General features: G+C 35.6%; 2 protein-coding genes across 2 annotated transcripts; both read left to right on the top strand.

The window, feature by feature from the left end:
• The first annotated feature begins 637 nt into the window (after positions 1–637).
• LOC107800111 (aspartate--tRNA ligase 2, cytoplasmic) lies at positions 638–8,533 on the top strand. Its single transcript, XM_016623258.2, has 10 exons — positions 638–1,232; positions 2,270–2,380; positions 2,571–2,684; positions 3,273–3,563; positions 3,631–3,741; positions 3,929–3,991; positions 6,375–6,454; positions 6,577–6,692; positions 7,879–7,993; positions 8,236–8,533. The coding sequence occupies exons 1-10, from the start codon at positions 735–737 to the stop codon at positions 8,360–8,362; spliced, it is 1,626 nt and encodes a 541-aa protein (XP_016478744.1). The 5' UTR covers positions 638–734; the 3' UTR covers positions 8,363–8,533.
• A 1,723-nt stretch (positions 8,534–10,256) lies between these two features.
• On the top strand, positions 10,257–25,329 carry LOC107800112 (peptide chain release factor PrfB1, chloroplastic). The gene is made up of 7 exons (XM_016623259.2): positions 10,257–10,540; positions 10,797–10,874; positions 12,591–12,811; positions 13,320–13,523; positions 14,208–14,423; positions 24,181–24,367; positions 24,798–25,329. The coding sequence occupies exons 1-7, from the start codon at positions 10,366–10,368 to the stop codon at positions 25,100–25,102; spliced, it is 1,386 nt and encodes a 461-aa protein (XP_016478745.1). The 5' UTR covers positions 10,257–10,365; the 3' UTR covers positions 25,103–25,329.
• Positions 25,330–25,983: the final 654 nt, after the last annotated feature.

Genomic DNA, 25,983 nt, shown 5'->3' on the forward strand with positions numbered 1-25,983 from the left:
ACACATGCGGCATGACAAGGCGGGCTATATGTGTGTATTTTGCGCATGTGGTGAGACAAGGTGGAGCTATTCTTATTGTGACTAGTATTGAAATCTTTCCTTAAGTGGGAATGGTAAAGAGTGAGCCCATTATCCATTGTGTTTTGAACCTTGCGACATTTGTCTCGGGGATTTCTTAGTTAAAAAAGACGAGACACAAAAGAACTTGCTTTCTGGTGTATGGATCAATGAAATGTGACAAAAAGGAATAGTTAATTAAGAGAATTTGAGTTAAAATTAGAAAGTAAAATTGTGAGAACCATGAAAAAAACTATACATAAAGGAAGAAAAATAAAATTGATGAGAAGGTAAATATATTATTTAATTTAGTGAAAAAAATTTATCCAATTAACTCACTCGATCTTACATATACCAAATATTAAAAATTATTAAAATTTAAAATCTTTTATTTATCCTATTAACTCATTCAATTTTAAATAAATATTAAAATTTAAAATATTTTATAAATAATTGCATAAATATAAATTACATATATTTGGGGCCTAAGGCAAGAGCTTCACTTGCCTTACCCCCAGAGCCGCCCTTGATTGGATAGCTGGTTGATCTTGAAGGTGAGTTGCTGATAAATGTTGAAATGAATGGAACAACAACTTTCTTTTGCTGTCTATTCATAGCAAAAAAATCAAAAAACCTGCAGCTTTGTGCGAAAACCTAACAGAAACTCTCAATCAACGATGGCCTCGGATTCAGAAGAAGGCAGCAATCAAGGTAAAAAACTTTCCAAAAAAGAAGCCGCAAAGCTCGAACGCCAGCGCAAACGTCAAGAGGCTGCTGCAGCTGCTGCCACCACTGCCTTATCCGCTGTCTCCGTTGATGAAGGACCGGACCCGCTTGCCAGCAACTACGGCGACGTTCTGCTCAACGACCTGCAATCCAAGGTGTTGTCGGGTCGCCAATGGACCAAAGTCGAGTTACTTGCTCCGGTAATGAGGGACCAGGTGGTCCTGATTCGGGGTAGGGTTCAGACGATCCGTCCCGTTGGGAAGAAGATAGCTTTCGTTGTCGTGAGGGAACGAGGTTTCACAGTGCAGTGCGTGTTGACGGTAAAGCCAGAGTTGGTGAGTGCGCAGATGGTGAAATTCGCAACTAGTCTGAGCAAAGAGTCCATTGTTGATGTTGAAGGTGTTGTTACTGTCCCCGAGAAGCCAATTACGGGTGCTACTCAACAACAGGTATGTACAGTACATGTGTATATGTTGCATTATTGTTTGTTCTTTTTGTTTACGGATTGTAAATTTGACCCCTTTTTGAACTGAATCGATATAGATTTAATTCATGTTTTTTTACCATAGTAAGTTAAAGTTGAGCACTTAGGGGTGTTTGGTACCGCGAAAATATTTTCCTTCATATTATTGTGCAGCAGTGTTTTGCTACTTGCTCCATAGACTATTTTCCACCATTAGGGAAAATGACTTGTGTCACTTGCGGACGTCGTTTCCCTTTACAAATGGCTCAATTCTTAACTGCATAAAATTTGATTCATTCAACATCTCGGCTATGTTCTCAACTCGTAATACAACTACAACTTCAGCTCAGTTGCAAACAAGTAGGGATGGGCTATATGAATACTTATCGTCCATGTTTCTCCATTTAAATTCATTTCAGACAAATAGTTTACAAAATAAAAATAAAAATAAAATGTACTAGAAGCTCTCTATATTTCCGTCGAGCATATAAATCTCTAACAACACTAAAGGGCTCCAGATATGTCATGTTTTCACAACTACACATAATTATTGTTGTGAGCTTTTAATACTTATAAATATCATCAAAACTATCTCTATAGAGTACATTTTCTACTCCTTGTAGGATTACCATATATTACATTTCTTTAATACCTAACCGAACAATAGAAAATCTTCCAGAAAAAGGCTTCACAAGGTAAAATATTTTCCACGAAAACCATTTCCCATGGGGAAAAAAGTACCTCTATAACAAATGGACTAGTGTAACTTTCGGAAGGTTAGACAACTATTTTGGGATAAGAGGGAGTCATATGCTTAATTTGATTTTTGAATTTGAATAGTGTCCAATTTAAGTAGGTAAATCATAGTTCTATCTTTTTATGTTCTTAGCTTACAATTTCTGGTATATTGTCTAAACAATAGAAAATTCTTATTGTTGTGATGCACGAAGTCTTTTAATTTTTATATATGTTCATTGTTGTTTTATGGTTCTCAACTTATTATAACTTCTGTGGTTGTTCTAGGTGGAAGTTCAGATAAGCAAACTTTATTGTGTCAACAAGGCTGTGCCAACACTGCCAATTAATATCGAGGATGCTGCTAGAAGCGAGGTGGAGATAGAACAAGCTTTAGAGGTATTATGTTCTTTTTCTCCTGTAATGTGTCATGTTTGGTTAATGAACTTTCACCATTCATGTCTTTTAGAAAGATCTTGTTCGGAAAAGGTCATTAGTATATTTTAGCATGCAACAAATTCTAAAAATGGAAGACGGTCTCTGTGGGTAGTGGAATTATTTTCTGCTAACTTCTCTATATGAAATGCAGAAAGGAGAGCAGCTTGTTCGTGTAAATCAGGATACTCGTTTGAACTACAGAATTCTAGATATGCGCACACCTGCAAATCAAGGGATCTTCCGCATCCAATGTCAAGTTGAAAATGTTCGTTACGGAATCCTTTTGTGTTTATTTCCTTAGAAAAAGAGGAAAATGTTATCCTGTATTGACATCCACACATATTCAACAAAAAAAAAGGGACACTCACACGCATCCTATTCTGTTTATATGACTAATTTGCTTTGTGCTTGCTTGTGTCACGTCCTTTTTACATATTCTCATGTTTTGCTTCTTTTTAAAGGTCTTATGATAATTTGAGATTGAAAACTAGTAACCTAATTTTTTCTTTGAGTTGGATCTACAAAAAAATATGTAGGTTTTTTACGAACCTGTCTCCATTCTATTCAAAAATATTTTCTCTGTAATTTCTGGAGACAATGTGCTCCAGTTCGAATTTCCTTTGTCTGTACATTTTGATCATCTTTTTAATATTCTTTGGATATAAGCAAGTCAGAACCTCTATAATTGCAGTTAGAAACTGTTGTAAGACTTGATTTCAGCTCCTTTCTGGAGTGAATAGAGAAACACTTGATAAATAAAGCAAAGTAGTTCAGTAGATTATTTTGTACATTTATGTTGAGTCCATCACCAAACATAGCATGAAGAGCTAATCTCTCTCCTGCGGAAGTGCAGATATTTAGGCAGTTTTTGCTGTCTGAAGGTTTTGTTGGAATCCATACCCCAAAATTGATTGGAGGGTCTAGTGAAGGTGGTTCAGCTGTATTCAGACTGGATTACAAAGGGCAACCTGCATGTCTGGCACAGTCACCTCAGCTTCACAAACAAATGGCAATATGTGGTGATTTTGGCCGTGTGTTTGAAATTGGTCCCGTTTTTAGAGCAGAAGATTCTTTCACACACAGACATCTGTGTGAGTTTACAGGTCTTGATGTCGAAATGGAGATTAAAGAGCACTATTCAGAGGTATGATGTTCTGGATTTATATGTTCTAAAGTTGCTAGTAGCTTGACCTTAGTGTTTACTTGTGCAGGTCATGGATATTGTTGACCGCTTATTTGTGACAATTTTTGATAGTTTGAATGACAAATGCAAAAAGGAACTGGAAGCCATTGGAAGGCAATATCCTTTTGAACCTTTGAGGGTAATTGAGATGGATTTGAATGATTATTATGCTGCTTATGGTTAGTTAAGCTTCCACAAATAGGAGTGTCCAATGGAATTCCCTTGTTTATTTGTGGCGAAAGGGACTTTCTTCCGTTAGCTTTTAGTTATCTTATTTCACTATCACTTTCTTCAGAGGGACTAACTACTTATTATTGAAAGTGCAGTATTTTCGGGGAGATAAAAAGACCTTACGGCTTACATTTGAAGAGGGAGTTCAAATGTTGAAGGTAAATGTTTGTTGCAGAAATTGGTTGTCTGGCAATGCGAAGGATATTTACTTTTGACCAGTGATGTAATGTTTAAGACAACAGTCAAGCATGCTATTATTATTGTTTTGGTGCTAAAGGTCCTCTAGATGAAGAGTTTGTGCACCAGAGGTGCAGTAGCAAAATAAAGTAGGAAATTGCATAGAATCCTCAGAATAAAGCTATGGACAATGGACTATCACTAAGAAAGAGTTAGAAAGTTTAAAGTAAATACTTGGATACACCTGCATGCACTTAGTTCCCATGTCAATTGCATGTCATATTGTCACAATGGGGAAAACATAGTTCCAGAGAATCTAGGAAACTTCAAAGTGGAGAGAAGGAGATGATATTCTGTCTATTTCCTTTTTTTTTTCCTGCAACTCATTGACATCTGCGGATGTAGGAAAAGTTTTCTTCAAGAGGAGAATGTATCTGTTTGGTTTTGCCTTGAAAATTTCTGTCCTTTTCAGCCTCGTCTGTTGAACATTCGTTTGCTTTAAATTTCATAAGCTCCATATTTGCTGGTTAGCTACTATAATGAATTGCAAGTAGTTGTGGGTGGATCGCTTGTCCATGTCTGCTTCCTATCTCCATAACCACCTAAGTTGTTCTGACTCTTCACTTTCGGTGCAACCATGTCGACACAACATGGGTGTGCGTGGGGGTGTGAGATTCGTACCGGATCTGGTCAACTGATTTTGGGTATTTTGACCAAAATTAATGAAGAAACTCGGGATAGATACAATGATTTCTAAAATCAAAATAAAAGCTAGGGTGAAATTGAAAAAAATTGGAATACCTTGTATATGAAATTTTTTATGTCAGTCCTTTTCCCTTTTATCTCCTCGGATCTCCTCTTGATCATTATTTCTCCTCCTTGGAATATACATTGTAATTTTTCACATGATGTCTAATAATTTAGACATTTTTTATAACTATTTAGATATTTGATATTTGAATTATTTTTAGCCGAATCCGCGCACCCGTATCTATACATGGATCCATACCCCTGTATTTTAAAATTTGGATCATGACGGATCGGACCTCTAGATACGCACTCGTATCGGGCACCTGTTTCAAGTCCGAGTAACTTAAATAACCACCAAGAGGAAGGTGCTTGTGCTCTCTTAGATCCCTATCCTCCCATTCCTAGTTCCCTATATTATAGAGGCATAGGTCCATTTTCTAGTCGATAAGGATTTTGAATGGACCATCCTCTTCCTCCTAGCAGGAAACTACAGCTGCATTTGGAAAATATTATGACCGCTAATTTGTGCAGTATGAACTGATAACTTGTATGTAGGGATGCTGTTGAGTAAACATACATGTTACTTTAAATTTGATTGACATGCATTGTCTCTTCAATGTAACTATCCTTCTTTTAAGGGTGTAATAAATATGTAGATGACAGTTAATTCACCATAAGTTTGGGGTTCTGGTAAAAGAAGTAACATCCCCCAATTTAGTGTAACAAATGTGTGAGGGCAGTTAATCCACAGAATTTAGGGTTCTGGCTGAAGAAATAAAAGTTGGTACATCTTCAACTAAGAAATTCTTGCTCTTCGCAAGGTGTATTTGGATATCTTAGATTGCTATCCTTCAATTTTGATATTGATTTTCTGTTGCATCGGCAGAAAATAATAGCAATTTGGAGATCTTAGATTGCTATCCTTCAATTTTGATATTGATTTTCTGTTGCATCGGCCGAAAATAATAGTATCTCTGGCAATCGATAATGTGAAGAAATCATTGGAGTATTCAAGATTTATTGGCCTGAAACAATAAGAAACCCCAATTGCTAATCTCTAAGAAAATTAAGAAAGAACGATAAGGAACCCCGATATACTGATCTGGGCGTGCAAATACTCGGGCATTCTTCTAGTAAAAGTGGAAGAATTGCAGCTTTTCCTTCCCTCAACCCTTTTTGTGAAGGAAGATGCCTTCAGTCAATTGAATGCTATTGTGGCTGTCACAAAAATGTTTTGACAGTATTGTAGTCACGCCATACAGCCTGTATGTGGGTCAGTATAACATCACTTGGTGCTTCTTTTAATGGGTTAGGATTTCATTATTCGCTGTGTTTCTGTGTTCATCAGTAAGAAGTTGAATGATTAGTCATATGAAAAGAGAAAGTTCAATCACCTAGCAAGCGTTAGGAGCTTGTGCATACTGCATAGAGAAATCCTATCACATAAGTGAAAATTGAACTTTTGTATTCTTTGCTTTCCTTTCTTTTGGATATTTGGTTGAACTGGAACTGAAGAAGCTTCACGAGATCTCATGTCTGCTTATGCCTCAGGCATGCAATCAAGAGTATTTATTAGTCATTACTTAACCTTTTAATGATGTTCTGCTATTACAGGAAGCTGGTATTGAAGTCGATCCGTTTGGGGACCTAAATACAGAATCAGAAAGAAAGCTGGGCCAGCTTGTTGCAAAGAAGTATTTATCATTTCCATCTCCCAAAACCTAAACCTCCTTCTTCACCTTTTTCTGTTCTTAATTCTCTGCATGATATTCGTGTTGGTATTGGTCTAATTTTCTGTTTTTCCTTGTTGCTCTAGGTATGGAACTGAATTTTATATACTTCACAAATATCCCTTGGCAGTTCGTCCATTCTATACTATGCCATGTTATGATAATCCAGCTTACAGTAATTCTTTTGATGTCTTCATTAGAGGTATGTTAACTTTTTATTTCAGTATTTTGCCAAGATGAATTCTTTTTTCCTTCCAAAAATAATCTAGTTTGGTATGGTGTGTTTTATTTTCTTCTTTCCTAAAAATGGAAACAGATTTCACATTTCCAGTTTTTCTCTAGTTCTTTATGTTGACAGGATGAGCTTCTTTATTCCATTTCTATTTTGGTTATAGTTTACATTTTGTTTTTCTTTGTTGAGGACATAATTGAGTAAATAAAAGTGTGCTTTGACTAACAACTGAAGCTTTTATATGAGATGGTCACACAATTTCTACATGGTATCAGAGCATGATCAACCGTACTTTTTATTTATTAATTGACATTGATATTTTTCCTCGAGGGAAAATGATTTTCACACATCGTCTGACATCTCCACACACGGTTTGTGGGGCTTCCTTTTCGTGATTCTGTTAGCTTCTTATCTGCAAATGCCTCAATTTATGCTAGCTGTCTAGTTCTATGTTTTGTGAATTCACTAGGTGTTTGGATGTACGTATTATTTGCAAATAATGAAATATTATTTGCAACTTAGTGTTTGTTTTACAATTCTGTACATTATTTATTACAACTTCAACTTGAATAGAGAATATTGAAGTTGAAAAACTTATACTCCCTCCGGTCCAAAATAAGTGATTTTTTGGTTGTTTTCACACATATTAAGAAATTCATCTTTTAACATTAATTAGCAATGAAATTGACCATATTAACCTTTACTATCTCTTCACATAAACACTCCTAACACATACTCCAACATTAATTACTCCAAGGGCAATGTAGGAAAAAAATAATTAATTCATTCTTGAAATCTGAAGAAATCACTTATTTTGGACCACAAGAAAAAAGCCAAACAATCACTTATTTTGGACCGGAGGGAGTATGAGGAGTATTTCAAGTGAGATAATGGTTCATTCACAAAATTTTGGCTTCTTTTCCTAGTGAAGTTTTATGTCCAAGTACAATTTCAACTTCCAAATATTCTGTTTCAATTTCAACTTTAAATACTCGTTTTATCTACTTCAACCAAATATTGTCCAAATGAGCCTCAGTTAGAAAATTAAAGAAAATGACTGCAATTTCTGATGTGGAGATGGGTTTCCTGCTAAAACACAAGCTACTTGCAGTGTGCTTTGAGAGTTTGATGACATTTTTCCATTGTCTTTTATCAGGAGAAGAAATTATCTCCGGAGCTCAGCGTGTCCATGTACCTGAGTTCTTGGCAAAACGTGCTGAAGAATGTGGAATTGATGTGAAGACAATATCAACATATATTGATTCTTTCCGGTACTTTTCTTGGCTTATCAATTTTCCCCATAATATTAGATTTCTTTCATAACTGGTTTAGTCAACTCACGTTAAATCTTATTTTGCTAAACTTCTTGGAATTGTTGTCATCTGGTAAATTCAAGCTGTAACTAACTGCTCTATTTGTTCTCTAAATTTTGACATCCGCCCTAATTACACTTGATAAGCTCATTCTCAGTTAACTGAAATTTAGTGACTATTTTTTTTTCCGCATGTTAAAGATATGGTGCTCCTCCTCACGGTGGATTTGGAGTCGGACTGGAGCGTGTGGTGATGCTTTTCTGCGCGCTCAACAATATTCGCAAGACATCACTTTTCCCTCGTGACCCACAAAGGATTGCCCCCTGATTCCTATATTCGTCGCTAGACATGCTTTAAGTTTACCTTAATGTATGAGGCATGAACATTGTAGTTCGATGAGAATTGACAAATGTCATGATTGTTCATGAACCCCTAACCTGGTTTTGTGGCTACGGGAAAATAATGAATCAACTTATATCCACTGTACTACTTGAAGTACTTGATTTTGATCTTGCTTACTTTTGATTTTGCGTATCAGTTAATACGTTTTGAATAATTTGTTTTAACTTGGTTATCACCTTGCTTTCTGGGATGACGCAAGATTCTGTCTTGTTGATGCACAGACAACTATAATTGTGGGGGAGGGAGAAAGGGAAAGAGTAAAACAATTGATTTACCCAGCAATGTTTATTTTTTAAGGCATTTGGTATCAAAAGCTCCCATATTTAGTGGGCGTTTGGACATAAGATTGTAAAATTTCAAAGAAGGGTGAAATTTGAAATTTAGAGTTGTGTTTGGACATGAATATATCTTGGGTTGTTTTTGAAGGTTTGTGAGTGATTTGAGTGAATTTTGAAAAATAGGTTTTATGGAATTTTTCAAATTTTTGAAAATTTACAAAATGCATCTTCAAGTTAAAATTGAATTTGTTTTATAAACAAACGTTGATTTCGGAAAAAAAGTGAAATTTTTTGAAAAAAAAGAAAAAAATTTCTTATGTCCAAACGGGCTCTTAATTAATTCAAATTAGCACGGTATACTGAAGTTTATGTACTTTTTAAAATGATTTTTTTGGTAAATTAGATTTATACCAAATTTTATAACAAGTTATCTATTTATATTATAAATGATTTTTTTGGTAATACACCAAATTAAAAGTGAGCAGGTTTACGGCTCAAAAAGAACAAAATTAGCTGGACTAATCCGAGCATACTCTATATAACCTCACCTAACAAATTTCTGAGTACTATTAACCAACTAGGTTAGAATTTCATTTCTCTATGTAGTCGATAAAGAATGTTATAAATAGAATAATGCAATATTTTTTAAATTATAAATTATTCTATTAATGATAATCAAAACTCTTTTATTATATAGACGATAAAGAATAAGAGAGAAATGGAACATATACACACGCACACATATACATAATATATAGTTAATGCACGTAATATTAAAATAATTATAAAAAATAGCATTAGATTTAAAAATATTTATAAAAAGATCTTCTACTTATAACGCTATTAACTTAAATAAAAATTAATAATAAAATATCAAATCATTTAAACTATAGGTAAATACTTGGTTAAAAAGTATTATATATAATATAAAAAGGTGTGAAAGGCAAAATAGATATTGCAAAAAATAAGAAAGGAGAATGACTATTGTTTAAAGTATGAGTGTTCAAACTGAACCGGAAAATCGCACCAAACTGAAAAATCAAACCAAATCGATTAAAAAATCCGACTAGGTTTGTTTGACTTGGTTTGGTATTGAGTTAAAAAACCCGAACTAAACCGATATATAAATATATAAATTTTATCTATATTTTTAAGACTTTATAGTGAATTTTCTTTAGAAAATATAGAAATATTTGGGATCCTCTCATGTATTAACCTTGAAAGTGTAAATTAACGAAAAATTATTGTTATACGACTAAGAAAATAACTATAATGTGTTACTAAAACAATTCTTGTATTAGAATATTTTAAAAGATCATATGTTTGTCAATTTTTTTCATATTTACTAAACATATATTCACTTATCAAAACTTTATCTATAATTTTAATAAAGTAAGATTGAAATAATATTCATGTAATAAAAAGACCTGAAAAACGTGATAAAATCGAACTAATGCGGTACATGTACACCCCTAGCTTAAAGTAAAGTTGAGGAAAGAGTTTGATTACTAAAAGGTGTAAATAATATTTACCCGCAAACACAGCCGCGAAAAAAAGAGCATAAGTTTTGGAAATTATAGATTAGTCCCAAGTTCTACAAGAATTGGAGACTTCTTATCCTTTTGCTACGCAAACAGACACAGCTTAGCCATGGAGGGTATGGTTCAAAGTTCAGTGCCTCAATATTCGAAGCCATTCCACAGCTTAACCAGAAGAAACCCAACAGTGGTAACATCAGTTCGAATTACAGCAATACATAGCGGGAGAAGACTGAGAATTCCACAACAGACTCACTTATTTCTGCCTTCCATTTCCTCTCCAAAGGGTATCTACTTCTTTCTTCTGCTTGTTACTCCATTAAGGGCACTGCAATTAGTGGGTCTTCCTTCTTTTTTTATTTTCTTCTCCTTTTGCTATTTAATTTAATAGTAATTGTAATTGTCAGTCTTGAATTGTTAGGCTGTCACCTTGTTTCTGACAATATACTTGTTTTGGGGCCTTTAATTTGGTTAGTATTTTGTACTTATCCGGAAAAAGGAAAATAATTTTTTGCTTACTGTTTGGTGTTTTCATGAATTCAGTCGAAGGTGGAACAGTTTCTTTTGCAACGCCTGAGGTGGGAGTTAGCAATACTGAAACGCGTGAATGGGCCATGCAAGGTAAAGTTGTACTACTTACCCATGATGCTAAAATGTTGTCTTTTGTGCCTTGAAGAAATAGTATAATGAATGGTTGAGTTTTTCTTTCAATAAATTTGATAAGAAATTCTGGTTATATTGGGTTGTTATAGTGACATTAATGATTTAGGTGTATTCTGAACTTTGTTAGATCTTCTTGCAGTTTGTTTTTATGTATCTTGTCTGCATTTTGACCGAACTACTAAGTTGAGATGTAATGTTTGTACTATGAAAACAAAAGATTATGTGTTATATGAAGTATTTATGCCTAGCTGATTCTATCAGTTTACTTCTGCAGTATCTTCTGCAATGTAATGATTGCATGGCTGTGCATTTGTAACATCATGAGAATATGGCCTAGAAGAAATTAAAAACTTGAAACCTTAACTATTAGCAGGACATTACGTATTCACTCATACTATGCTACTTTAAAACTTGAGATTTTTCCTCAGTTGAAATATGATTAATAAGCTCTCTTGAAGTATCTGTAGACAAGAATCCTTCAAACTTACCCGAATAAACATATCCAGTAATGCCAACCAGCGAAGTATATCCTGACCCCTTGTTTTGTTTCTTTAGTTCCGAAGCCTGTCTCAATTCCCCCCCATAATAATCTTATACTCAACTCCTTACTGGAAAAAGGAAGTGAGGGTTAAAAGGTCGTATATGGAGAATGAGGCAAGCTGTAATCCATGAAACCTGTGCAAAAAAGTTCAACATCAAGGAAATGGACGGTTCTATTGTCATAATTGTAATCAGTTTTACGTTTCTTTGACATTATAAGTATCAAAATTTGGTGGATTCATAAGAAAATTTGGTGGATTCATAAGCTTTCTTTGGTAAAAAAGTTTGCAACTGTAATATTGCTTTGGAACCGTTGCCATATTCCCAGCAAACCTTCACAGGAAGAAAGGGAATTGTTAACTAATTGAAAGAAATTGAATGCAAGGGACCTTAATAATACTAATCTGAAGGTGGCAGCGTAGGGGGTGCTAAAGCTAGATTCTGGGGCTCATTTATAACAGACAAGATGTCACACATGAATTTAATTAATGTAGGAGGATTACGATTGGCGAGGGTGGCAAAACGAGAAAGTGTCTGAAAATTGAAATGGATTAAGGAGGTGGAGATGAATAATGGAGAGTCGAATCTACAACAACAACAACAACAGACCCAGTGTAATCCGCTTGGGGAGGGTAGTGTGTAAGCAGCCTTACCCCTATCTTGTGAAGGTAGAGAGGGTGTTTCCGATAGACCTTGGCTCAGGAGAAGCAGAGAGTCGAATCTCTGTTTTCTTTGTTTTTGATAGGGTCAGGTGTCTGTATTTTGGCGTATGGATGCACCGCGCTGGTCTGATTGTAGTTCTTTTTGTATTTAGAATCCAACTAGGTTTTTTATTTTTCTAAATGAAATTTAGTTTGACATTTAAAATATCTCCACTGGAACTTCCTTCTGAATCGCATGTAGGGAAGGGGCTCTTTTTAGTCATCTTTGAATGAAATTCACTTTTATCGAAATTCGAAGTTCAAATTTTGTGGATGGGAAGTAGCTTTCTGTAGTCACAATTTTCTGACTAGCACTCAAAATCTTTGTGCTATCTTCTGCTGAAGTGTGAATGTTTTGTGGAGTATTTGGCTCATTATATGTCGTTTGCAATAGTATGAAGTTGGACTGTTCTCACTGTTTATTTGCTTACAGATTTCTATACTTTAAGGAAGGATGTAGAGACCGCCTTAGAGCGCGTTGAAGAGATTAGAGCTGCTGCTGGTCTGAAGCAACTTCAACATGATCTTGCAGCTTTAGAAGCAGCAGCAGCTGATAGCTCTCTCTGGGATAATCGAGCTAAAGCTCAGGAAACACTTCAAGCTTTAACTGATTGCAAAGACAAATTAAAGCTTCTCCATGACTTCAAGACACAGGTACCTACACTTTTCCCACAAAGAGCGCGCACTGGTTTGAAGTTGTTATTTTTTGTTTTTGGTGAAGTATCTTTTGTACTAGATTAATCTTACACTGGAGTTCCCATTTTATCTTGCGAGGTGCATGCCAACTTTAACTTTGGTTTGTCCTGTCCGTAAATGGTCAATGGTTCAAGGACATTTAACAATCCAGTGGTTACCAATCTTATGATGTACTTGTAGAATATCCTTTCATTTCTTGTTAATACCTCCTTGTTTCTGTCCAAAGTTTGGAAGGTAAACTAAAAATCAAAGAGGAAGGTATAGTGCATACAGTTGTCTACTTTTGCTTCCCTTTGATACCCATTTCAACAATTTGCAAATCTTCGATCTGTTTGTTGCTCTTTTAGAATTTCTCCCGGTCATCTAAAACATCTCAGGTATCTCACCACTTGTTTGGATATACATGCATAATCCAGAGTGTCAATGCGACAGACTATGACAAATTCAGGAATTCACACTTCCACAGGCTGATGATGCAGAAACAATTATTAAGCTCACTGAGGAGATGGATTCTATTGACTCAGGGCTTCTTCAGGAGGCTGCTGGTATCATAAAGGAATTGAACAAGGCACTGGATCGTTATGAGTTGACTCAACTTCTTTCAGGCCCGTATGACAAAGAAGCAGCTGTGGTTACTATCACAGCTGGTGCAGGGGGCACTGATGCACAGGTAATGCTGGATCTGATTTCTAGGGACTACATTTATTGATTGCATATGGACCCCAATGATTAAAATTTCATATTCGTTCACATTTTTCATGAATATCATCATGGGTTTTCACTCGAAGGGGTGAGGCAGTATCCCATATACTTCCTGCTATGTGGCAGGGTTCTTTTTCATTTTAGCTGATACTGATCACGATAATGCAGTAATGGTCATTTATAAAAACCAGAATACAGTCTTAGGTGCCTTGCTGCAATGTAGAAATTCATTCTTTGCTGTGAGCATTAACTGTCGTTGTCCATATAGATTTCAACTCAGTGTGTCTTCTCTGTTTAAAAGACTTCATATATGGTTGAACAGGTGGCTTAAACGTTTTGGAGTTGCATTTTGATCAGAGGGAGATTCTCAAATAAAGCATGATATGACTTATATTATTAATCTTCACTTGTAAAAAAAAAATAGCACGATAAGATATGATGTAAAGTACACATGATTGGTGCTCTATTTTTGCTTTAAGACCTTGTCCTGCTCCTTCTCATTATACGTCACTGGTCCTTATATTTTCTGTTAGTCCTCCTGTTTTATCATAGTTTCACGTCTTTAAAACTTGCGAAATCACTGTGTTACAGTTTTCTTTACTTTTTTTGTGGCTCTTTTACATTAGAATATTTTTGATTAATTCCAGTGCAGGATTGGGCTGACATGCTTCTCAGGATGTATGTGAGATGGGGAGAAAAGCAGCGGTATAAGACAAAAGTTGTTGAGAAGTCTATGGGAGAAGAAGCTGGGATCAAGTCAGCCACTATTGAAATTGAAGGACGGTATGCATATGGTTACTTGTCAGGGGAGAAAGGAACTCACAGAATTGTTCGACAGTCTCCTTTCAACTCTAAAGGCCTTCGTCAGGTTATAAATCTTTATGTTTTCATAATACTTCTCTGGGATTCCTTATATTCTCTACTTTCTAGATTCTCACATAGATATGGAAGACTTACTATGAGTTTGAGTGTGCTACTTCAAAATAAAAGCACCTAGGAATGGTAATCATAGAAATCTTGTTGCTTCACAAATGAGTTATGGAATATAAAATTATTTCCTTTATACTTAATTATTGCACCCTAGTTTGCTATCATTACATATCTTGCACTATTATTACTTGCTATCAATACTTCTTTCATATTCTCTTTTGCTATCTTAGATTTAGTTTTCTAATTATCCTGTATTGTTATTACTTGCTATCGGTGCTTCTTCAATCTTTTCTCTAGCCGAGGGTCTACCGGAAACAGTCTCTTTGCCCTTCCGGAGTAGGGGTAGGGGTAGGGTTGCGTACATTCTATTCTCCCCGGACCCCACTTGTGGGAATACACTGGGTTGTTGTTGTTGTTACTTAATTTTAGCACCAAGTGAGCTTACCTTGAGCTGTTTTTATTAAATTCAACGTGACCCAACAGTCCAAGCATATACTATCCTTTTGGTTTGCTCCATTTTAGAATAATTCTCCTTTTTCCTAAAGTGTAAGTATCAATTTGCCAAGTGGATACTTTCTGAGCATAACTTCTAAGAGTTAGTTGTGAAAAAAGAGAAAGGGTGATTCTCCATATCTGATATCTTCCTAGAAATCAGACTACTAGTCTTGAAACCATTTGATAGTTGGTATTACAGAGAAAAAGAAAACATAGTGATCTTTTTCTTTGATATTGAATTGTTAGTTCAGTCAAAAGTGAAATCCGAGAATAAACTCTAGATCATAATAGCATTCTATAAAAGATACCAACAGAATCGGAATAAGCATTTAAGCATGTTTAAGAAGTCCCATTCGGTAATTGTTTTCTGATGGAATAATACTTAAGGTGTTAATTTGACATATATACATATATATTAGTAGTAGTAGTGAAATAAAATTATCAAAGTAATGGTTGGAAGGTATTGAACTATTGGTAGGGAAATAATTACATCAAAGTTTAAAAGTTGAATGATTTGATAAATTTGAATTCTTGAAAGTTGTAGATGGTGCCAAACATTTTGGAACGTTCTAAAGAAAGTTTCATATGAATAGGAACGGTGGGAGTATATCAAGAGTAAATTATCTGCATAAGCTTGAGCAAAGTTGCTGCATCTGAGAATTAGGAAGCCATCTCTAATGGGAGAAAATGGTTATGCTTGCTTCTTTATGGTACTAGTTATCTCACTGTATAATAAGATGATGTTTTCTACATACAGTTGAGAGAAAAATTTCAGAGCATGATAAAAAAACAAAGAGAATTCTGATGAATCTGGAGTGGGAGAAAATGCTTTTGTTTGATCTTTATGGTTCGAAGCAAGAGCATGTACGGATTTTTCGAAAAAAGAAAAGAAAATTCTCTTACGCTTCTGGAGTGGGAGAAAATGGTTCCATTTGCTCTTTTATGGTCCAAAGAGCAAGAGCATGTATGGGGTAATTCCGTAATTGTATTAATAGAGCTAAAGTACAAAGTAGAAAGTATTGGTGGTTCGATCAACTCGTTTCATGATTGTTTTCCAGTTTTTGTATTTTTATTTTATGAGGACATCTTCCTGTACTGTGGTAGCCTAATGGTCATTCTGTGGTCACTTTGGAGCTTTTCCCCCTCCCCTCGCTTGTGTGTTGAGGTTCATTGCTAAAAGTAGTGATTTGTGTTGAAAAGTCGAAATCCCGTCTTTACCTTAAATGGTCACATAATGATGCACATTTTTTCCTGAAATTGACCTCCTCTTATCTATTTGAAAATATCTCTTATTTTTCTTGGGAAAAGGATCCAAAAAAGAAGTCATCCCTGATGGAGTGAAATGAGCTTTGATATTATTCAAAATAGGCTCATGTTGATTTTGTCATGCCCCAAATCCAGAGGGCCGCATGATCGGCACCTGGCGTCTCCATCCCCTGCCGAGCGAACAATTAGCATTTCCGTCCGAATGCACCGAGCAATATATGGTCCAGTTATCCCAGTATCCTCGTAATAAATTAGCATGAACAAAATATGCATTTATACTGAAATACCGCCCATTGGGTTTAAATAATACGGACGACCATCAATACTTCCATCAATACTTATACATAACATCCACAGTGTGTCATGAGCCTCTATGGACAACAAAAGAAAAAGATTGATGCTGGGGATGCTTCCTGGCTAGATAGACCACCATCAAACATGAAGTGTAGCTCACCAAAAGAAGTCTGGGATGGGCAATGATTCTAACTTTCTCCTAGTCACGAATGATCCTATCCTTGTAAGAGAAAAATAGACAAAAGTCTCCAATCATGGAGGAATGAGTTTCCTGGCATGCGCTTAGGGCGAAGACATCAAGGTCTCTTTTAATTTCCTCATACTTTTTTCCCATGAGCATGGTTTTGGGCTAGCTTACCAACCTCAAGAGGAAGATTCCTTTTTATTTTGAGAAATGGTTCCATTTGCGCTAAAGATGCAGCATACTTTCAAGGCTGAATTCTATGGTAGGACTAATGATATTTCTTTTGCTTAAGGCTAGGTGTATAAATAGGTTTCTGGATCTCGAGATTTGTTTAGTTTCTCTGATTCTCCGTCATGTACTTAGTAAGTCTCATACCTCCCTCCCCAAAAGGTAGGACAAGTTTTCGAGAAAACATGCATACAGTTTTACAAATCATAATCATATATGTTTCAAATATTTCATAAGTTTTGATATTCATGATTGAAATTGTTCTTTGAAATCAGAGTTGGTTCTTAGGCATAACAATTCATATTCTTCAGCAACTTCACCTAAGCTTTTCATTCTGGTTCGCCACCCAACCACCCGATCGACAAAGCTCAAACTCAAATCAATTTAGTTTCAGCACATCTTTCTCATGGTGGACAAGCTAGCCTCCCTCTTGCCTTGGCGTATCACAATCTTTCTTACCATGTCCTTTGCACAGCAGACGAGCCAAACTCCCCTTTGCCAGGTCCTTCATCTGGCGGTTTCACCATAATCTCTTTACGTCGAACGATCCATCCTCCTGCCCATCAGGGCTTATATCAGTCTATCTCACATCGCACCAGCACATAGGGCAGCAGTTTTTACAGTAATTCACTGATCATGATAGATTTTTTTTTTAATAACGGTGGTTTCCGGGCTAGCTTGCGCGCACTTCGACCTCCATCGGGTACCTGCTACCTCCTACTAGCAGGCATAAAGAAGTCTAAAATCTACCCCGAATATGATATAACCTTGGTGCCCGCATATACGCTCGTCACCTCGCATATACGTCACACCCCCAAACACATACATGTAGCATATAATTTCATTTTTAGAAAACATTCCCTCAAGTCGTGGTTAAGCAAGTTCTTACCTTATCCGGGCTTAGGGCTGTATTTTGTCCCGGGCCCGGGCCTTAGTGGGCCTAACGGGCCGGGCCTCGCGGTCCCGGGCTTCGTGGTCCCGGGCTCTGGCGGTCCCGGGCCTGGCGGTCCCGGTCTTCGTGGGCCTAATGGGTGGAACCGGCCCGTGACGGGCCTAAGCCCACATGGTCCTGTGCTTAACGGGCCGGGCTCGTGGGCTTCGCGGGCCTAGCGGGTTTTTTTTTTTTTTTTAAAGACAATTTCTTGTAGTATCATGGCTATATTAATATGTAGTATATATGTATATCTAATTATTAAAGTGCTTGACGAAAAAGAAAATAACAAAACAATAGTAAAACACTAAATTGTCATGCATAAATATCACTTCTTGATATTATATTGTATCTTATGTATATATATTCTCTTATATATTTTCTTTTAGTATATATATTGTATCTTATGTATATATTGTAGCTTATAAATATATTTTCTTGTAGTATATATATTGTATATTATGTATATATTGTAGCATAATATATTTTCTTGTAGTATATTATATTGTATCTTATGTATATATATTCTCTTATATATTTTCTTGTAGTATATATATTGTATATTATGTATATATTGTAGCATAATATATTTTCTTGTAGTATATATATTGTATCTTATGTATATATATTCTCTTATATATTTTCTTGTAGTATATATATTGTATATTATGTATATATTGTAGCTTATAAATATATTTTCTTGTAGTATATATATTGTATATTATGTATATATTGTAGCATAATATATTTGCTTGTAGTATATTATATTGTATCTTATGTATATATATTCTCTTATATATTTGCTTGTAGTATATTATATTGTATCTTATGTATATATATTCTCTTATATATTTTCTTGTAGTATATATATTGTATCTTATGTATATATTGTAGCTTATAAATATATTTTCTTGTAGTATATATATTGTATATTATGTATATATTGTAGCATAATATATTTTCTTGTAGTATATTATATTGTATCTTATGTATATATATTCTCTTATATATTTTCTTGTAGTATATATATTGTATATTATGTATATATTGTAGCATAATATATTTTCTTGTAGTATATTATATTGTATCTTATGTATATATATTCTCTTATATATTTTCTTGTAGTATATATATTGTATCTTATGTATATATTGTATCTTATAAATATATTTTCTTGTAGTATATATATTGTATATTATGTATATATTGTAGCATATAAATAATTCTAAGTATAGACAAAGAAATATTGCGAAAAGAAGCTCATGGGTAGAAGCAATAAATTTTATTACCAAAAAATGACATATCTTTCTTAGTCATCCTTCCCCCAATGGAATGAGCACAACAAGGTACTAATACCACCATTAGAAGGAAAAAAACTAAGGAAGATGTGCCAAAATACAAGTTACATATTATTCTATGTATTATCTCTAACAAATCTCATAAATCCTTCAAGGTTCGGAGGAGGTTGCGTTGGTGGTGGTGGAAAAGAAGCTTGTTCATCACCACTTCCGGGCGAAGCCGAATCCTCCGTAAGTTCCGCTATCATTTCTTCATAAGCTTCATCTATCGCCGGTTGTGCTTCTGCAATTCCAAAGTTTCTTCTTTCCGAGCGGATCCAATCTCTAAACAATACTGATTTTTCCAAGCTATCCCTCATAGACGCTCTATGATCACCTATTTGCAGTCTTGCTTGACTGAAAGCGCTCTCTGATGCAACAGTTGAAGCTTGAATTGATAAAATATCCCGAGCCATCCTTGCAAGAACAGGAAAATGTTTTTCCCTTGCCTTCCACCATTCCAAAAGATCAAAAGAGCCGTCTGGATTCTCCTTTTCAAGTCCCTGAGACAAATAAACTTGAAGCTCATTTAGATGTGAAGTTTCATCATAATTTTCACCTTGAGACCCCCTGAACTCCGTCCAAGATTTAAGAGCTTTTAAGCCCGCAACTCTTTTAGAGGATTGTGAGCTAGACGAAGTAGGGGTTGGAATAGTTGGCCTAGCATGCTCTAAGGCAAGTTGATAAGCATTATAAACTGTTTGAGCGTTAATCTTAATTGAAGCTTTTGCATCTGCAAGTGTCGCAATTTCCTCATTTGAAAGATCTAAAGCCTTATAAATATTTGAATACCAAAAATGAGGACCTCCCAATTTCATTGTAGGATTTAGCATTGCAGCAAGACCATAAATAGGAGGGATAGGAAAAAAATATTTTTTAAACTTTTGTTTCATTTCATTTATAGCAAGTTCATAAATATCCCCACCCTCACTAAATTCAACAAACAAATCAGATAGTGCTGCAATATAAACTAAACAGTTTGAAATAGTAGGATAATATTGCCCAGAAAATGCATTTGTTGCAATTTGAAAATGTTCTAAAAAATCTAAAAGAATTTTAACATTAGTCCAATCTTGAGTGGTAAGCATTTCATCATCATCTTCACCACCTACCCGAGAATTAAACGTTGCATTAATTGGGTTTCTATATTCATATGCTACTACTAAACTTTCGTACATACAATTCCATCTAGTCGGGCAAGGTTTAGGAACCTTTCTTTCTCTAAGGCCATATTCATCACATTTTTTAAAATACTCTCTAAGTCTACTTCTACGGTTTGAATAAAAAAGCCAATTAAGAGCCATTCTAACCTTTTCAATTTCTATGTTTAATATTCGCATACCATCACCGACAATTAAATGATAAATATGACAAATACATCTAACATGGAAAATATTAGTAAATGCAGGATTTAGTGTTGTTGTAAGCATGCCTATAGCACTGGTGTTACTAGAAGCATTATCCATTGAAATTGCCATTATTTTATCGCTAAAGCAAAAATATCTACAAATATCTGCAACAGTGTTAGCTATAAATTTACCTGTGTGACGCGAATTAATTATTCTATATGCAATTATGCGTTTTTGCATTATCCATTCTTCATCTATCCAATGACTTGTAACAGTTAGGTAATCACAATCATTACCACTTCTACCAATATCAGTAGTAATAGAAATCCGATTAGGTATATGAGTAAATAAATAACGCAAATATTGTTCATATTCATGTTTGAATTTATAAATATCACTCTTAACTGTTGCGCGAGGCCAACCTTTATAAGTAGGATTAAACACTCTTCTAATATAATGAACCCAATTAGGATTAGAAGCAAAAGTATAAGGTAAGCACATAACAGTAATCATCTTTGCTAATTCTTCACGATCTCTATTTGGATCGTAATATAAAATACCTCCAGTGACAGTGTTAATTCCTGGTTGAACTAGATTTGAACCTGTACTAGGGTTAATCGCAGAATCTACACTTGTCCCCTCTAGATGCGCTTTCATTTGAAAAAATCTAGCCTTATCTCTAGGGTGTGTTTTTATGTGCCTAGTCAAACTACCTGTGCCGCTACGGTCTCCTACATATTTATGCGACATTAATTTCCCACAAGTTTTACACTTAGCCTTATTTTTTTCTCTTACTTGAGTAAAAAAATTCCAAACTAATGATGTTTCTAAGCGTTTAGCAGGTTCTCTATTAAAAGTAGGAGTTTCTACAGGTGGGTCGACCGGTGCATCACTTGGGTTATTAAGAGGACTAGTAGGTGTATCATCTAAATCCGGTGCTTGAGTTTCATCATCATCCTCATTTTCCTCATTATTTTCTAAGATGGTTTCATTAGGATAAAGAGCATTCATAATTTCATCATCTAATCTATCACCTGGTGCAACATTATGATAAAATTCACTATCGGTAAATTGAAAACAAGGGTGATCACTATCAAGAATTACGGAAGGAGGAGGACGTCTAGGTTGGCGACTACTTTCAACTTGCTTATCTTTTCTAGGTCGGGGAGCCGGGGGAAGGGTAGTTGGTTGGCCACTACTTTCACCGGTTTTATCTTTTCCTTTACCAAACATTTTTTTCAAAGTAAATGCCATATTAATTATAATTATGCAAACTAAACCACACAAAAATATATTATAAAAACGTAAGAGTTGAAACGAGTTTACCGGATTGCCGAACAACTTCTTGAAAATTGAAAATCGTTGAACACTTGAAAACTTCAATTCAACAACTTCACAATTTTTCACGAAATTTCAACAATAAATTAAGTAATTGTAGTAGAGAGATTGAGAGAGATTGAGAGATATTGAGAGATATTGATGAATTGGTGAATAAAAATGAAAGAATGAGGGGGTATTTATAGTTGAGAAATGGGGAAAAGTGTAATTATATAAAGTTTGGGGTTAAAATAAAGTTTGGGGGCCAAATGGCCATTTTTTTAACTTAAAAAACGGTCATATTTTCAGCCCAAACGGCTAGATTTTAAATATGGCCGTTTGATTTTTTTTTTTTTTTTTTTTTTTTTTTTAAAATAGCCGTTGGGCCCGCCAGGCCCGCCAGGACCGGCCCAGGCCCGCCTGCCGGTCCCGGGCCAAACGGTCCCGGGCTCGTGGGCTCAACCATGGAGACCAGCCCGTGACGGGCTCAGAGGCCCACCAAGACCGGCCCACCCAGGACCGGCCCACCAGGCCCACCAGGCCCGTTAGGACCGCGGGCCCGGTCCGGTCCGGTTCAGGCCCGGCCCACCGAGCAGCATTATCCGGGCTAGTCTTCTACCCCAAATTACGCTTTTTCCTTTGTTCTTGACCTCCAATTGCCCAAAACCTAGCCAAGTAGCATCAAGGAAGTCAAACAATGCTAAAGGAAACAATCCCAGTCAATAGCCAAATTCCATAACTCTCTGTCCCCCAAAGTTTAGACATATGGGAAGAAATAACCTTGTGAATTTTGTCTCCGCTAGGATTCGAACCCGAGACTTCACAGTTTTCTACCCGCAAAGATTTATATTTCATGAATATCATTGCTAACTGTGTAATATCATCGACAGTTTGTATTCCATTTCAGAATATATCATAGAGTCCTAAAGTAGCTCGATCAATGCATAGTCACAAACCTGGTGAGACGCAATCTCGCTTGTCTGGACGAGCGTACGTCCACTTTTGAAACCATACCTTTAAAATGTCTGTAACATGTACTTCTGGGAAAAGCCTTAAAGAAAGATTAGGTCTCCACTTACCTCAATCTTGACGCGTTTCTGACTTTCAATCGACCCAACTTGTCTTCAACAGATAAATCTACACATTTACAGTAAACATGTCATTCACAGACCTCCATAAATGGTCTTGGGCGATATCTCAAGTCACCCACACCATTTCCATGTTATCTATAGGGTATTCGTGCCACTTATGGTCTTACAAGACTGATTAACATACCCATACATTGTTCATCATATTTCAACACGCAGCTACCACCATTAATTGTTTCTAATTTCAATAAAATCATAGATACGCTTTGCAAATGCTATACTCATACTCCAATACATTATCTATTCGAGATTCAGACAAGTGTTACCTTTTTGGTAGTCAATCTCGCTTTTGCTCCTTTTTAGAAGATATTCTTGAACCTTGAGATTCTAAGCAAACCCTAGTGTTTGCTTATTAGATCCTCATTTATGGGTCATAAATAGGCCGAATGCTCATAAATGTACGACGGGAACTCTCCGACAGATGCCTAGATTCTCGGCTTTTTGTCTTTGGGAACAAGAATCCCATTCTTTTCTATTTATGGTCCAGACTTCTAGGTCTTGGTCACTGTATCACTAGTTACATATTCACTTGTAGACCATTCCTTTAAATTTTCACTCTATAGCGCTATTGTCACATCAAGGAATCACATTTCCCGCTTGTCTCACGCGTCCGACTGCAACCTACATTAATTTGTTACCTAGTTTCCTGATCGTCCGAGCCTGATGCTCACCTAGAGTCGTCCGCTCATGATACACCCACATCACCCATGGTCAAGTGCCACTGAGACTCGAGCTTGCTCGAAATTTCGCGGGCATTACAGATTTTAACAAAATACTCCCTCCTCCGATTTTGTTTGACTGGATATGGATTTTATAATAAAAATTTGAATTGGTGAAAGTTATGAAGTTGCATTGAATATTTTTATTAGTGAATGGTTTCAAATATATTGGGGTGTGCCAAAATGGAAAGATGCTGTATAAATCTGAATGAGGGGGCTTTTTTAATAGATTGTTTGAATTATTCTTGTTTCTCTGTTTGTGAAAGTTCCCAATATATCATTATGTGAAAAATGAGCAATGTATCATTGTTTCATTGACCTCTTTATCTGATTTCACCGTGCATCTTAGTCTATCTTCGTACCAAATATTTCTTCTCATTGACATACATTGGACAATATGTAAATCTTTGAACTGGCCACTGTGCAGACAAGCTTCTCAGGCATTGAGATTATGCCTCTTCTTCCTGAAGACTCATTGGATGTTGAAATTCCTGAAGAAGACTTGGATATCAGCTTTACAAGAGCAGGTGGAAAAGGAGGTCAAAATGTTAACAAGGTTGAGACTGCAGTTCGCATCACTCATATTCCCACTGGCGTAGCTGTTCGCTGTACAGGTTCTTCTTTGAAACCCTGTTTCTCTATATATTATGTGCACATCTGTAGCGAAAAATTTGTTCCGACTTTCAGAGAGGGTACCTTTTTTGGGTCTGGTGGATAAATGTTTGATCTTTGTGGCGTACATTGACAGATGGACTCAGAGAGATCAGAGTAGTAAAGTAGTTATACACGACGCTACCTTTGATCTTAGCTCGTTGTCTTTTTGTTCACTTCCCATCTTTTTGCCTCTTTCCCTTGCAAGATTTAAAAACTATGGGCAAAGATCATTTTTCTTGTCTGAGTTTCTCGCTGTCAAGTAGTTTCTGAAGTACTATTAATTGCAAAACTCTATTATAATATTCTAGCTGCTACTGGAGTAGACATGGCATATTGGTGGAAGAACAATACACATCTTCAGAATATTCAATTTTTATGTCACCATTACAGAGGAGAGGTCACAGCTAGCAAATAAGATCAAAGCGTTAAGCCGATTGAAGGCTAAACTGTTGGTGATTGCTGAGGAGCAAAGGGCATCTGAAATAAAGCAAATAAGAGGAGATGCAGTGAAGGCTGAATGGGGCCAGCAAATAAGAAACTATGTCTTTCATCCTTACAAGCTAGTGAAAGATGTAAGGACTGGTTATGAAACTTCTGACATCACTTCTGTCATGGATGGCGACTTAGATCCTTTTATTAAGTCCTACCTTAAGCACAAGTACAGTTTGGCAGCAAACACTAGTGTAGTCAATTGATTTTTATTGTACTCTTAATACAATATGTAAAAGAAAAGTTGGAAAGAAAATTCTGTAAATTTAACTAGCTAGGCTCTCCCGGGTAGGGGTAAGGCTGCGTACATCTTGCCTTTCCCAGACCCCACTTGTGGGAATACTGGGTAAAATAAAACTAGCTAGGCTCCAAACGCAACATGATCTTTTATTTTATTTTTTTCCATTTTGGTTTCAAAAGAAGATTCTTTATGTTATTATAGCTTATATTGGTGTATGGTTGTGCCTGAGGTGAAATAAATGCCTTCAAAAAGGTCCAAGTTCTTCCCCTTTCTGCTTTTGTTTTTTCCAGGGTATAATCTATTCGTAGAGTTTAACATAGTAAATACGGTATGCATTTTCGCAAGAGCTTATGGTTATATTATTGTTTATTCTCAATTACTTTCAAAATTTGGTGTATCATAAGTTAATATTATTTACGTTTCTTCAGCGAACTATAATGAAAACGCATTTCCTCATAAAGGGAAGCTCCTCAAATAGGTGAGTCCTTTGGGTGGTCAAACACTCGAATGGATAGCCTATTAGCTTGGTCTTAGCATTTTCTCATAAATCCTTTAAAGGTTTTCAATGATTTGGTATGGGGAGATTGTTTACTTATTCCCTCTGGTCATTTTTATCCGTAGTTTAATGTTTTGATCTTCATTTTGGAGAAGAAAAATCATTATTTGCTTTGACTTTAATGAAAAAATTCAGTTAAATGGATCCACCCATTTAAAAATATTAAATAATAGTGGTAATCATAAAAAATATTTGACTAAATTATTCTTCTCTCTTTCTTAATTGAGTAATTAAAATTATATCTTAATTTTGAGTGACAAATATTTTGAACCAAAATCATTTAAGAAGAA

The sequence above is a fragment of the Nicotiana tabacum genome, chromosome 11 (assembly GCF_000715075.1).
Source record: "Nicotiana tabacum cultivar K326 chromosome 11, ASM71507v2, whole genome shotgun sequence".
Lineage (NCBI taxonomy): Eukaryota > Viridiplantae > Streptophyta > Magnoliopsida > Solanales > Solanaceae > Nicotiana > Nicotiana tabacum.

What these genes read in the sequence shown, in the direction of transcription:
- LOC107800111 (XM_016623258.2), top strand. Translation starts at nt 735, where the DNA reads ATGGCCTCGGATTCAGAAGAAGGCAGCAATCAAGGTAAAAAACTTTCC. An exon ending in AGATAGAACAAGCTTTAGAG is followed by an intron (nt 2,381 to 2,570) that starts GTATTATGTTCT and finishes TATGAAATGCAG; the next exon opens with AAAGGAGAGCAGCTTGTTCG. An exon ending in TTAAAGAGCACTATTCAGAG is followed by an intron (nt 3,564 to 3,630) that starts GTATGATGTTCT and finishes TTACTTGTGCAG; the next exon opens with GTCATGGATATTGTTGACCG.
- LOC107800112 (XM_016623259.2), top strand. Translation starts at nt 10,366, where the DNA reads ATGGAGGGTATGGTTCAAAGTTCAGTGCCTCAATATTCGAAGCCATTC. An exon ending in GCGTGAATGGGCCATGCAAG is followed by an intron (nt 10,875 to 12,590) that starts GTAAAGTTGTAC and finishes ATTTGCTTACAG; the next exon opens with ATTTCTATACTTTAAGGAAG. An exon ending in CGTAGCTGTTCGCTGTACAG is followed by an intron (nt 24,368 to 24,797) that starts GTTCTTCTTTGA and finishes TCACCATTACAG; the next exon opens with AGGAGAGGTCACAGCTAGCA.